The sequence below is a fragment of the Oncorhynchus gorbuscha genome, linkage group LG24 (assembly GCF_021184085.1).
Source record: "Oncorhynchus gorbuscha isolate QuinsamMale2020 ecotype Even-year linkage group LG24, OgorEven_v1.0, whole genome shotgun sequence".
Lineage (NCBI taxonomy): Eukaryota > Metazoa > Chordata > Actinopteri > Salmoniformes > Salmonidae > Oncorhynchus > Oncorhynchus gorbuscha.
This window is the reverse complement of record NC_060196.1, coordinates 40384541-40399845: the sequence shown is the minus strand read 5'-3', so window position 1 is coordinate 40399845 and position 15305 is coordinate 40384541. Positions and strand designations below refer to the sequence as shown.

The 15305-nt window shown below is 41.9% G+C and overlaps 1 protein-coding gene across 4 annotated transcripts in view; it reads right to left on the bottom strand.

The window, feature by feature from the left end:
- The window catches only part of LOC124013345 (glucocorticoid-induced transcript 1 protein-like), an 82301-nt gene extending 69623 nt beyond the window's left edge, over window positions 1-12678 (bottom strand). For all 4 annotated transcript variants that reach the window (XM_046327633.1, XM_046327634.1, XM_046327636.1 and 1 more), the window contains exon 1: window positions 11876-12678. In XM_046327633.1, coding sequence (XP_046183589.1) covers window positions 11876-12275 — 400 coding nt within the window. In that variant the 5' untranslated portion in view covers window positions 12276-12678. The remainder of the gene's footprint in view (window positions 1-11875) is intronic.
- Window positions 12679-15305: the final 2627 nt, after the last annotated feature.

The following is a 15305-nucleotide window of genomic DNA, read 5'->3' as shown; positions in this document are numbered from 1 at the left end:
ACCTCAATGTATGGCTATGATCGCAGGATTTGAGTGAAGCATTTGCCGTTTTTCAAAAGACCCTAGGACAGCAGTGGTGTCCTTGAGTGTACTAGGTGGACTTAGGGCAGTGGGCCCCCTTACCCTGCCCCTGAGGTGACTGACAAGCCCTGGAGGCCTTAGTGGGATCAAAGCCCACTGACAAAGGCACTGGGCAGGGTCACCTGGGGCAAATCCACTGGATTACAGGTAAACACTACTACATTCTGAGAGAAGTAACAATAAAACCTTGGCTGTGATCTGACACTGTCAAGCAGCAGTTTGCTGACCTGACAGAGCTGAGGTCTGAAGAAGAACAGGAAGTAAGAAAGAGGAAATAATATGCTGAGCTCTTTTTGAAAGATGCTGCTTGTGTTTCATCTCAGAAAGCTAAGTCAGCATGTCTGGCTTGAAGTCTTTTTCAGACTAAACAACAAGCACTGGGAAGCTTTATAATTGTTGCATTTTAACACTAGGGCTGCAAAATATATCTAATTCACATTCAAAAATCACAATATTGACGAGTAATATCCATTTCGCAAGAGACCCATATCACATGCGATATTTTGAAACTCCACTCAGCCGTGTGCAAAGTCAGTTTTTATTATACCCAAATCTTAGAATACTATATTACCGTTTCATATGATACAACCAAATTTCTCAGATCTAAAACAACCAGCTGACGCCTCTTATAAAATGTTTATGAAGAAGTCAGTTGTTTATACATTGTTAAAGAATTTAAGCAACAGCAACTAATTTCTTGTACAGTGCATTCAGAAAGTATATTACAGCCTTATCCTAAAAATGGATTTATACGTTTTTCCCTCAATCTACACACAATACCCCATAATTACAAAGAAAAAACCAGGTTTACAGAAAAATAAAAACCTGAAATATACATTTACATAAGTGTTCAGACCCTTTACTCAGAACTTTGTTGAAGCACCTTTGGCAGCGATTACACCCTCCCTCAAGTCTTTTTAGGTATGATGCTACAAGCTTGGCACACCTGTATTTGGAGAGTTTCTCCCATTCTTCTCTGCAGATTCTCTCAAGCTCTGTCAGGTTGGATGGGGAGCATTGCTGCACAGCAATTTTCAGTTCTCTCCAGAGAGGTTTGATCAAGTCCGGGCTCTGGCTGGGCCACTCAAGGACATTCAGAGATGTGTCCCAAAGCTTCACCTGCTTGGCTGTGTGCCACAGTCTGAGGTCCTGAGCAGGTTTTCGTCAAAGGATCTCTCTGTACCTTTCATCTTTCCCTCTATCCTGACTAGTCTCCCGGTCCCTGCCTCTGAACTTCCCCACAACATGATGCTGTCCCCGTAGAGGTGATGCCAGGTTTCCTCCAGAATGCTTGGCATTCAGGCCAAAGAGTTCAATTTCAGTTTCATCAGACCAGAGAGTCCTTTAGGTGCCTTATTGCAAAGTCATGTGTCTTTTACTGAGGAGTGGCTTCCTTTTGGCCACTCTACCATAAAGGCCTGATTGGTGGAGTGCTGCAAAGATGGGAGAACCTTCCAGAAGGACAACCATCTCCACAGAGGAACTTGGAGCTCTGTCAGAGTGACCATCAGGTTCTTGGTCACCTCCCTGACCAAGGCCCTTATCCCCCGATTGCTCAGTTTGGCCAGCTCTAGGAAGAGTCTTGGTTAATTCCAAACTTCTTCAATGTAAGAATGATGGAGGCCACTGTGTTCTTGGTTTTCACTCTGACATCCACTGTCAACTGTGGGACCTTATATAGACAGGTGTGTGCCTTTCCAAATAATGTCCAGTCAATTGAATTTACCACAGGTTGACTCCAATCAAGTTGTAGAAACAAATCAAGGATGATCAATGCAAACAGGATGCACCGGAGCAAAATGTTGAGGCTTATAGCATCAGGTCTGAATACTTACTTAACTAAGATGTGTTTCTTGTTTTTTTTTTATACATTTTCAAAAACAATGTTGCTCTGTCATTATGGGGTATTGTGTGTAGATTGATGAGGTAAAAAATGCATTTAATCCATTTTAGAATAAGGCTGTAACGTAAGTAAATGTGGATATAGGGAAGGGGTCTGAATACTTTCCGAATGCACTGCATGTGCCGGTCCAATAATGTCCACTTCACTTTTATGCACATATCACGTGGCAGCTGTAATCAGCCAGCTGTATCCACTACCGGGTATCACTCACCTGCTTCTCATCTGCTACTCAAATCAATTTTTATTTGTCACGTGCGCCAAATACAACAGGATACATACAACCTTACAGTGAAATGCTTACTTACAGGCTCTAACCAACAGTGCAATAAAAAAATATTAAAAAATAAAAGGTATTAGGTGAACAATAGGTAAGTAAAGAAAGAAAACAACAGTAAAAAGACTGAAAAATAACAGTATAGAGGCTATATACAGGCACCGGTTAGTCAGGCTGATTGAGGTAGTATGTACATGGTTACAGTGACTATGCATATACGATAAACAAAGAGTAGCAGTAGCATAAAAGAAGGGTTGGCAGGACACAAGGCAGATCGCCCGGGTAGCCAATGTGCGGGACACCGTTTGGTCGGGCTAATTGAGGTAGTATGTACATGAATGTATAGTTAAAGTGATCATGCATATAAGATAAACAGAGAGTAGCAGCAGTGTAAAAGAGGGGTTGGGGGGTGAGGAGGGGGGGGTGAGGGGGGCACACAATGAAAATTGTCCAGGTAGCCATTTGATTACTTGTTCAGGATTCTTATGGCTTGGGGGTAAAAACTGTTGAGAAGCCTTTTGGTCCTTGACTTGGTGCTCCGGTACCGCTTGTCATGCGGTAGTAGAGAGAACAGTCTATAACTAGGGTGGCTGGGGTCTTTGACTATTTGTAGGGCCTTCTTCTGACACCACCTGGAATAGAGGTCCTGGATGGCAGGAAGCTTAGCTCCAGTGATGTACTGGGCCGTACGCACAACACTCTGTAGTGCCTTGCGGTCAGAGGCTGAGCAGTTGCCGTACCAGGCAGTGATGCAACCAGTCAGAATAACCTTCCTGCACATCTATTCCTCCATCACTCACCTGCTTCTCTCCTTCCACTCCTCCTGTACATATATTTCTCCATCCCTCACCTGCTTCTCTCCTTCTAGTCCTCCTGTACATCTATTCCTCCATCCCTCACCTGCTTCTCTCCTTCCACTCCTCCTGTACATCTATTCCTCCATCCCTCACCTGCTTCTCTCCTTCTAGTCCTCCTGTACATCTATTCCTCCATCCCTCACCTGCTTCTCTCCTTCCAGTCCTCCTGTACATCTATTCCTCCATCCTTCACCTGCTTCTCTCCTTCTAGTCCTCCTGTACATCTATTCCTCCATCCCTTCACCTGCTTCTCTCCTTCTAGTCCTCCTGTACATCTATTCCTCCATCCCTCACCTGCTTCTCTCCTTCTAGTCCTCCTGTACATCTATTCCTCCATCCCTCACCTGCTTCTCTCCTTCTAGTCCTCCTGTACATCTATTCCTCCATCCCTCACCTGCTTCTCTCCTAGTCCTCCTGTACATCTATTCCTCCATCCTTCACCTGCTTCTCTCCTTCTAGTCCTCCTGTACATCTATTCCTCCATCCCTCACCTGCTTCTCTCCTTCTAGTCCTCCTGTACATCTATTTCTCCATCACTCACCTGCTTCTCTCCTTCCACTCCTCCTGTACATCCATTCCTCCATCCCTCACCTGCTTCTCTCCTTCTAGTCCTCCTGTACATCTATTTCTCCATCACTCACCTGCTTCTCTCCATCCACTCCACGTGCATACCTATTCCTATATCAGTTTTTAAAATCAGAAATGAACCGTGATGGTGAGTGGAGATGCAGTCCCTGATGAGTCTTCTGTTATATTTTGTACATTTGATACATTGGAGCAGAGTTTGATACATTGTGTATTTCCTCACTGATATATGAGCACAGGGCAGTCTGAGTACTGCGTGCAACAGGCATGTTTACAGCAAAGAAAACAACTTGTATCTTGACAACACTACTTCAAAGGGTTCTCCTATGTGGACAGCCGGTTCTAGATAGAGAATAAGGGTGCTAAGAGTGTAGGTCTTCCTCACACCAGCTCTACAGCCTCAGGCTGTGTCTGTAATGGTTAGATAAGTTACACTAGGATGTGACACATAGGAGATTATTGCTCATGATGAGGCTAGGTGGAACAGGTCTGGGCTCAAAACGGATCAGGTGTTCCACCGAGATGTGCAGGCTTCTCCTACGGCCTAGTAGGTAGGGCTGGGTGGTATACCGTATTTGACTATATACACCGGTATTGATGCAGGAACCGGTTTGGGTCTTTACTTGACCTTCTATAAGGGTTTGTTAAATGTGATATGCTGTAACATCCATTTGTATAGTTTCCTCCCCTAGTTGAGTCATCCCTCTCTGCTCTCTCTCCATGCCGCTTTCCACACAGACCTCGTCCCACCCAGTCACTCAAGGAGCGCATGTGTTGTTTCTTGACCACGAGACACTTGCGTTCAGTCTGCATGGTCAGTGCAGCACATGCAACGATGGTGATGACAACGATGTTGTTTCCACTTTGTGTGTGTGTGTGTGTGTGTGTAAACTAGGGGTCGGCCGATTTAAATCGGAATGGACGATTAATTAAGGCCGATTTCAAGTTTTCATAACAATTGGCCGATTTGTTTATATACATTTATTTAATCTTTATTTAACTAGGCAAGTCAGTTAAGAACATGCTCTTATTTTCAATGACGGCCTAGGAACGGTGGTTTAACTGCCTTGTTCAGGGGCAGAATGATAGATTTTTACCTTGTCAGCTCAGGGGATTCAATCTTGCAACCTTACAGTTAACTAGTCCAACGCCCTAACCACCTGCCTCTCATTGCACTCCACGAGGAGCCTGCCTGTTACGCTAATGCAGTAAGTAAAGGTAAGTTGTTAGCTACCATTAAACATGTCTTATAGAAAACAATCAATCAATCATAATCACTAGTTAACTACACATGGTTGATGATATTACTAGTTTATCTAGCGTGTCCTGCGTTGCATATAACCGATGCGGTGCGAAAAAGGACTGTCGCTGCTCCAATGTGTACCTAACCATAAACATCAATGCCTTTCTTAAACTCAATACACAGAAGTATATATTTTTAACCCTGCATATTTAGCTGAAAGAAATCCAGGTTAGCAGGCAGTATTAACCAGGTGAAATTGTGTCACTTGTCTTGCGTTCATTGCACGCAGAGTCAGGGTTTATGCAACAGTTTGGGCAGCCGGGCTCATTGCGAACTAATTTTCCAGAATTTCACGTAATTATGACATAACATTGAAGGTTGTGCAATGTAACAGGAATAATTAGACTTATGGATTCCACCCGTTTGATAAAATACGGAACGGTTCCGTATTTCACTGAAAAAATAAACGTCTTGTTTTCAAGATGATAGTTTCCGGATTCGACCATATTAATGACCTACGGCTCGTATTTGTGTGTGTTATTATTTTATAATTAAGTCTATGGTTTGTTAGAGCAGTCTGACTGAGCAATAGTAGGCAGCAGCAGGCTTGTAAGCATTCATTCAAACAGCACTTCTGTGTGTTTTGCCAGCAGTTCTTCCCTGTGCTTCAAGCACAGCCCTGTTTATGACTTCCAGCTTATCAACTCCCGAGATAAGGCTGGTGTAACCGATTGGAAATGGCTAGCTAGTTAGCGGGTTGCCCGCTAATAGCGTTTCAAGTCACTCACTCTGAGACTTGGAGTAGTTATTCCCCTTGCTCTGAATGGGTAACGCTGGTTCGAGCCCAGGTAGGGGCGAGGTGAGGGACGGAAGCTATACGTTACACTGGCAATACTAAAGTGCCTATAAGAACATCCAATAGTCAAAGGTATATGAAACACAAATGGTATATTGAGACATAGTCCTATAATAACTAAACGAAAACTTCTTACCTGGGAATATTGAAGACTCATGTTAAAAGGAACCACCAGCTTTCATATGTTCTCATGTTCTTCTTCGACACTTTTTTTGCATTATTTAAACCAAATTGAACATGTTTCATTATTTATTTGAGGCTAAATTGATTTTATTGATGTATTATATTAAGTTAAAATAAGTGTTAATTCATTATTGTTGTAATTGTCATTATTACAAATAAATAAAAATAAATTGTTAAAAATTGGCTGATTAATCGGCATCGGCTTTTTTTTGGTCCTCCAATAAATCGGTATTGAAAAATCATAATCGGTCGACCTCTAGTGTAAACATGAGTTTGTATGTGCCTCCTCATGCCTAGGCCTTTGCGTTACGTAGGCAGTCAATGACTAACAAACTGCACCAACAACCTTAGGAGAGTTCTTTCAGTCCAGCTCAGAACAAGGTTTGACCTTTTCTAAAAAGTGACATGGTATAGGGAAGAAAACGCTATACAGAACTTAGACATGTAACCAGAGAGAACCTAGAGCCTAGAGAGCTGAAAACATCTGTCACAGATACATGTCGTCTAAAACACTTCCTGTATTTTGTCATAGTTGGCAATACAAGCATTAATATCAACATTAGGGAAGGAGAAAATAAAACAGGAGTTTGATAATATCTGATAAAATGGTAGGTAAACCCCTAACGCACAAGGGGGGGGGGGGGGGCTGTAAAGGACACGCGGAAGGTTAGAAAACCAATGGCACGAGTCAGATAAAGACTAAACATATAAGCTGAACTCTCCAGGGGATCTTATCAAAATAAAGCCCAAGGGTTACAGTCAGGTTTCACAAGGTTTGGCCTAGAAGTAGAGAATTTAATGAAGGAAAGAGAGCCAACCAGACTGAACGCTGCTCTCACGAAAGAAACGTAGTCAAATCTGTTTGGTTCCCATTCTTGGCCAACCTGCAGTCAGTCTTAAAAATAATGGTTAAACAGTGCTGGAAAATGTAGAACACGATACTATTTAAAATAGGCCTACTATAAGTAATCATTTAAAATAAAATACAGTGCTAATCAGGGCCTACAACTAATGAAGCCATGACAGTTACAGGGACTGTTCTAAGCCCAACATACTTTCTCCCCAGGCCACAGGCTAACACAAATTTCCATACCATAGCCTGACACACACATAAATGCACAGTGCAACCTTCCAGTTAACCCTAAGCTGCTGAACAATGGTGAGGCATGGACCAACTATGTATCAAATACACACAAAATGATTTAGATGAAGGTGATCGATGGCAAATACCAGGGGAACAAACAGAGAAAGGAACGGTGTTGACTGACAGAGAAACTCTCCCACATCACACCAGAACAATGTTTGACGGAACGCCTTACATATGGAACACCTATCCTAACAGGAACATGTCACAGGTTTAGGCCTAGGTTACATATGGAACACCTATCCTAACAGGAACATGTCACAGGTTTAGGCCTAGGTTACATATGGAACACCTATCCCAACATGAACATGTCACAGGTTTAGGCCTAGGTTACATATGGAACACCTATCCTAACAGGAACATGTCACAGGTTTAGGCCTAGGTTACATATGGAACACCTATCCCAACATGAACATGTCACAGGTTTAGGCCTAGGTTACATATGGAACACCTATCCCAACATGAACATGTCACAGGTTTAGGCCTAGGTTACATATGGAACACCTATCCTAACAGGAACATGTCACAGGTTTAGGCCTAGGTTACATATGGAACACCTATCCTAACAGGAACATGTCACAGGTTTAGGCCTAGGTTACATATGGAACACCTATCCTAACAGGAACATGTCACAGGTTTAGGCCTAGGTTACATATGGAACACCTATCCCAACAGGAACATGTCACAGGTTTAGGCCTAGGTTACATATGGAACACCTATCCCAACATGAACATGTCACAGGTTTAGGCCTAGGTTACATATGTGAGGAAACAACAGCTTAACCATGCAATAACCATCAGTCTCAGGTCATTTAATAACCCTAATATGGTTATGGCCTCCATTTCTATAGCATATTGACTACAGCATGACCATTCACAGGTTCACATTATGTGACCACTAACAGTGTGACTAAAACAACAACTAATCTAAACATTGAATGATTCAATGAAACTGGCCAAGATAATTTTTGAAATAATGCTTTGATGATACTTGGAAATGATTGCTGATCTCTGGCCAATACATACAAACAAACTATAAAATCAGTGGCTCTGGATAAGAACTTCAGCTAAACTACTATTTTGGAAACAGAACTTCCTGCCTCTACATTGAGAGCACCCATCATCATGCCCTCAAAATATAAAGAAAAACACATATTCCCACGTTGGAACAATGCCCTGGGTGCATATGCTTTCCGGCAATTTCAATGATTCCCAGCCAGACCAAAATGTCAAAATGGAAACAATGGAAAGAATAAGTTGAAATAGCCTAACATGTGTGTCTGGTCGCAGATACAAGCATCTCTATCCAAGAGGTAGGCTTACCTTTGATGGAGAAGGCTAGGGGACACTTATTTGACAGTTGTGACAGAAAAGCATGGGATGATTCAAAATGATAGTTCTTAAATAATGGTGTAGATGAAATGACTCTCACTGTGCAGCCGAACAGCGTTGAAAGATTTCCGAAGAGTTTATTAATAATATAATACATGACCCTTAGCAGACTGTTATCCAAAGCCACCTGCAGTAGTGTGTGAATATATTTAGAGTGTGTGCAAGTGATCCCCGAAGGAATTTAACCCGCGGTCTTTGTGTTGCCAGAGTTTGAATGCACAGCATTCACACAAGATACACAATCCCTCTCCATCTGCACAAGTAACTCATTCATTCAACCCCTTACTATTTAAAGGCAAGATAAAATATTGGAGTTTGGAAGAGAGACTGGTTGTGTTCACTGTTCAAGGTGATGAGGTCACCTATTAATCAGTCATAATAGCTCTCTCATTAAGTGTGGCTGACAGTTCAGCACAGGGTCACACAAGGAATGTCACTAGCAGAACAGGCTCTTTACATGACAGATTCCTATAGAGCTGTCCAAAAGTAGTGCACTAGGTGCCATTTTGGAAGCCTGTGGCTCTGGTCAAAAGTAGTGCACTAGCTTAATATAGGACGTAGCTCACAGATTTGCAGTATGGATACTTTCATCAGGAAGTAGATGGTTGTTGTGGTGTTGTGTTCCTTTAATGCCAAGCCTATTACCGGAAGCTGCCTTGACTTTGTTTTACAGTTTCACGAGAGCAGAGTGGACTGGCTAATGAAACTGATGTGTCACACACACACTTTTCAGTGTAGTTTACAACACTCTCTCTCTCTCTCTCTCTGAAGTTATACCTGGAGAGAGTTCAAAAGAAATCCCTTGTAGTTAATGACTTCAAGTGTCAAAAGGAACGTATATTAGATTAGATAACACCTACGTAAACATATTCACTGTCCCAATGTTCATAACTTGACATGAGGGGACATGTCACAGGTTTAGGCCTAGGTTACATATGGAAGTGATCTGTCCCCCACCCCCACCTGAAGATAAAACGGTTCCATTTTCACCATGAAAGCCATTCATGCCACAGTATTCTAAATCACTCCCAGCCTGCAGTCCTCTAGAAGCCTGCTTTACAAGCAATATGCTTAAAGACCTGTAACCATAACGGCACAACTTTACAGCTTCGCCACTTCTCTCACGAATCCTCCTTTTGTACAACAAGGTATTGATTGTTCTATACATAATGGGTTATGAGCCCAGATTCAATATACTATGGAAATGCAAGCAGAAGATGTACTCTGCAGAACACCCCCACTCAAAATCAATGCCTCAACAGAATGGCCCTGTAGCAATGAGAGTTAGGCCTGTCTCTACTCCAACAGAGAACTGACAGAGTGTTAGCCAACTTCAAACAGATGGTTCTAAACACCTTCCTGTTATTTCTGGTTCATATAAGCTAGATTTCAGCTAAAGGTCATTTGTTAATAGGGCCTTTTGAGTCACGATGAATGAAAATGAATGAGACTTGTGGGACCATCACTCAACAGGGGTTCACCAAGTCTAAGGTTCTGAGAGATGACATCACCATCATCATGCTTAAAGTTGCACGATACAGTAATTGCTCCACCATTTCCTGGTTGGTAAACATCTAGTTTGCTTAATTTCAGTTTATGTAACAGAATAAGCTAGTATAGTGTAGGAAATCATTGTACCATCTAAAACAGCTGTGAAGTATATTTTCCATAAGCAAAATTATTGTTGTTTCAGCTGTTTGAAGCTGATGTACAAAACAGACACAAAAACATAACTTAGCGGGAGGCATAGAAATAACGCACATAGAACAGATCTACTGCTTCTTAGACTTGCTTTCAAGTAGAATGATAGTTATAGAACTCACATTTCTATATGAATTTGGTCAGTCAAAAAGTTACATATTGCCACTTTAAAAGGTAATATGATGGAACATCAGAATATGTCACCATGGCCTGAACACTTTCAGCAGCGACCAACCAGAGTGTGAGCAGGAAGGAATGAATAGCCTGTCTCCTAACAGACCTGTCCGTCACCCATTATCAAACAAACAACATTTATGCACAGACTAGTGCATGCTGCACAGTTACATGGAACACCTATCATAAACAGTTACATCTGAGAAATCTAGCCTTTAGAATATCATATGCTTTCTATGAGATTGTATGATAAGACGGCTCATTTTGGGGGGCTTTTACATTCTGTGCGCTGCAATTCAGAATGGGATTCAACCCAAGCCATAGGGCCAACTGTCCAATGCCCTGCACCTAAAATGTGCAGAACATCTCCATATTGCATTCATCATCTCTGGCTTGACACAGAGTAAGGTCAAGGCTTTCTAGGGGGTCTGGGTCATGGTATCCCATTGTCAAAGCAGTAGTACTACCAGCAGACAGTACTACTAGACCTGCAGAATTTGCATTGCACACCTGGGTACTGTAGTCATATTTGGGTCTCCTATTTTGAAAGAGGGTGAATAGAGACCTGGTGGCTAGAGAAATGCATTGGAATACCCTGTCTCTACCTCTTCTAGAATCCATGCAATCATAAGTGCTGGGAAAGAATAGCACTCCAAAATAGCATTTTACCTCTTTGATGGATGTATTTATCTGTCAAATATAGTACATTGCACTCTCCTGTAAGGTGTCGAATAACAGTGCAGCTTTAGAAAAAAGTATTTGCAACGGGCAGGAGCAGCACTTGCAATATAATTATCGTGTTTACGTCTCGAAATGCACTCGCCCCTGCTAGGCCTCAGTGTTGTCATAAACGAACGACCTTCCCTCGACTACGTAATTCTTTCCATTCCTTAGCACCGGCAAACAAGCGTACACTTGACAAGATACCTAAATAAATGACTATGTCACACTAATCATGATTGGTATTTAGTTAATCATTTTAACAAGTCCAATATGTGGTTGCCTTTGCCAGTATTCTAGAAATGTAACCCGTATTTAGCTTAACTGGCGCGCGCTGGCCTGGGGGTACAGTAACTGCATCATCACCATAATAATATAATAGCCACCGAGACCATACATCGAAAGCCCAAAGCAATTGTTTGAACGTTAAACAACAGTTAATATGCATGTCTGCTTTCGAAGTATCCCCTCGATGCCAATTCATTATTTGAACATGACAACATTTTGCTACTGGGTCCATAATCATTCATACGAAATACGCAATAAATTACATCATTTTCAGGGTTAGTAAGGTATGTTAGTTACTATATCTGGATAGGCTTATAAACACACAATGTTAAGCAAAATAATGTTTGCGTGCTAGTGATGCTGATGCCTCTTGCAGAGACCCCCGATCTGACCCAATTAGCTTGCTAGTTATAGCAACATATTGCATATTTAGCTTTGGAAGCAATAAATGATGAACAAGCGGGTACTACTGCACCTTTGAAAACAGGCGAGTTCGGACACTGCTCGGGTGAGCCCTTGCTGTCCGGCGGCGATCGTCTTTGCCTTACGACCAGCCTGCCCTCCACCGAGCCGTTTCCAACCGGATTCGCGAGTAGCAGCTGCGTCGGACTGCCAGGACTGTTGCAACCGGACGTCGATGTCGGTCCTGTATTGCTCGCGATTGTGAATGAAGAGGAGCAGGAGCGGGTTGGGCTGTGCTGACTTCCACGCAAGAGCTGGTACGGCACCGTGGCACGAATAGGCTGCAGCCGGATCGTGGTGGTGTTGCAGTTGCTGCAGCCGGCTGGAGAGATGGTTGGAGACCCGTCACCGCTGCGCTTGACCCTCTTTTGCTGCTGTTGGGTTGAATTGGTTGCTGATGATGCTGTCGACATGATGTTGATTGCCACAGTGCAACTCTTCCAGCCAAAAATACAAAGTAGTCTTGAATAAAACTAAAGTTACCGGAAAGTACTTTCGTTGGCTTGCTCAAGTATATAAATGTGACATATGAAAGAAAGTTGGTAACTTTCCCCCAAAAGTTAGCTGGAACATTTGTTTTTGTAAAAGTCTAGAGTAAAGTGCTTAGCTACCTACATTTTTCGCACTTTTTCTGCTACTTGTAATTTTTGAAGTGTTCGAACAAGTATGGATTCCCGAAAAACTCTCAATTAAACATCTTCATATTGAACAAAAACGACTTTAACCACGAACTGTACTTATAAAAGCGCAATCACAACATAGCTAGCTAGTTTTGTCACAATGTTGTCTGTCTTGCAACACCTTTCCTGTGTTCCTCCTCTGTCAAAACTACTGGTTGACGAATCAGGGCGTGGCAAAATCACTCACTGTAATGCTCTGATTGGTCAAAATAATACTGTAAAGTCGAGGTCATTGGCCAAATTCTAAGCATCCACCAATCGATTCATTGAAGTTTGTTGAAAATTCAACGTAGACTGCTCTCGAGATAGCTTAAAGGACAGCTCTGAGTGGCGCAGAGTTACATTGATGCGGAGTTAAGTCTTAGAGAAATGGGTTGTGCAGAATATTCCGTAAAAATAGAAAGGTTATCTGAGTTTATGTTGATAACTGCACTGTATCCCTAATGGCGAGTGAAAAACGGGGAACTCGGAAAAAATATGTTAAATCATGACGTCGGTGATCTTTAAGTCAGAAAGTCGGAGATCTAGATAGACGCAGAGTTCCCGAGTTGAATGACCAATCAAATCGATTTTTCCCCAAGCGGCTTTAGACCAGTCATCGTCATGGCATTGACAAGTTTGAGTAAATTTAAACAACCACTGCATAGTTTAAAGATTAAACTATTGTATCTAGACCCTTCCTAAAAAGCCACATATTGATGTTCAAACACCATATGTACTAAACTTGCACCATATGTATTTTCCCTATCAACAAGACAAGAATCATCACAATAGTTTACATCGTTTTTAATAGTCTGCTTTTGTACAAATTTGATCAAGTTCTTTCACCCACATTCAAACATAAGATTATGTATAGCTGATTCACAAATCAAATGCATATACAATTAAAACACAAAGAGGATACAGAACCAAAATAAAAGGCATTGGACAAGGACTGAAAAGGAAGTAAAGCTGAAGACAGGGTTCAGAATAAGGGGGTGTAAATTTGGCAGATTTACCACAAGGTAAAATGGTTTGCTTTTTAAAGTGGCATTCAAACTTCTTCAGAGGTAGACACATTTTCAAAGGACGCACAACTGCATGTTCAGAGGTTAACCAGATGTACTCTTGCATGTAACATCCTCCATAACTCTTAATATCAATTTGAAGTGACAGTACTTGCAGTGTTGGGGAGTAGTGAAGTACTGTACATGTAGTTCAACTAGTGATTTAACAACATTTTTGCAGTAGCTTGGTGGTAGTTGAACTAAATTGAAATTAAGGTAGTGTTTTCAGTAGCAAATTGCTTTTTTTGCCATTTAATGGTGTGGCTAACTACTGGAACTACATTCTACTACTATTTTCCAAAAATAAAATATGGGTGAAATAGGCAATCATCTTTATTTTTCAGCATCGGACCGCCCAAATGCTCCCTTGAATTTTGTTGTTGGATATGGATACATTTCATATTATTTTAACATCCGACTACAGCGTGATCTGTTCAAAGTAGCTTCCCCAACACGGAGTACATAATATCAGGATAACGTGCAAATACTTGACTGATGGTCAGGTATGAAAACAGAAGCAGGTAAGTAGGGCAGATAGGGAAGATAGCATGTAAAACATATCCTCTAACCCAATATGACATATAGTGCATTCTGAAAGTATTCAGACCCCTTCACATTTACTTACATTACAGCCTTATTCTAAAATGGATTAAATGCATTTTTTTCCCTCATCAATCTACACACAATCATGTCAAAGCAAAACAGGTTTAGACATTTTTTGCAAATTTACAAAAACTTAACAGAAATACCTTATTTACAAAAGTATTCAGACACTTTGCTATGAGATTTGAAATTGAGCTCTGGTGTATCCTGTTTCCTTTTATCATCCTTGAGCTGTTTCTACAACTTGATTGGAGTAAATTCAATTGATTGGACATTATTTGGAAAGGCACACACCTGTCTATATGAGGTCCCACAGTTGACAGTGCATGTCAGAGCAAAAACCAAGACATGAGGTCGAAGGAATTGTCTGTACGAGACATTATTGTGTTGAGGCACAGATCTGCAGAAAGGTACCAAAAAATGTCTACAGCATTGAAAATCCCCAAGAACACAGTGGCCTCCATCATTCTTAAATGTAAGAAGTTTGGAATTAACCAAGAGACGCTTCCTAGAGCTGACCGCCTGGCCAAACTGAGCAATCGGGGGATAGGGGCTTTAGTCAGGGAGGTGACCAATACCCCGATGGTCACTCTGACAGAGCTCCAGAACTCCTCTGTGGAGATGGGAGAACCTTCCAGAAGGACAACCATATCTGCAGCACTCCACCAATCAGGCATTTAGAGTGGCCAAAAGGAAGCCAATCCTCAGTTAAAAAAGGCACATAACAGCCTGCTTGGAGTTTGCAAAAAGGCACCTAAAGGACTCTCAGACCATGAAAAACAAGATTATCTGGTCTGATGAAACCAACACTTTTGCCTGAATGCCAAGTGTCACGTCTGGAAGAAACTTGGAACCATCCCTACAGTGAAGCATAGTGGTGGCATCAACATGCTGTGGGGATGTTTTTCAGCTGGAGGGACTGGGAGACTAGTTAGGCTCGAGAGAAAGATGAACAGAGCAAAGTACAGAGAGAACCTACATGCAAACCTGCCACAGAGTTCTCAAGACCTCAGACTGGGGCGAAGGTTCACGTTCCAACAGGACAACGACCCTAAGCACTCAGCCAAGACAACGCAGGAGTGGCTTCGGGACAAGTCTTTGAATGTCCATGAGT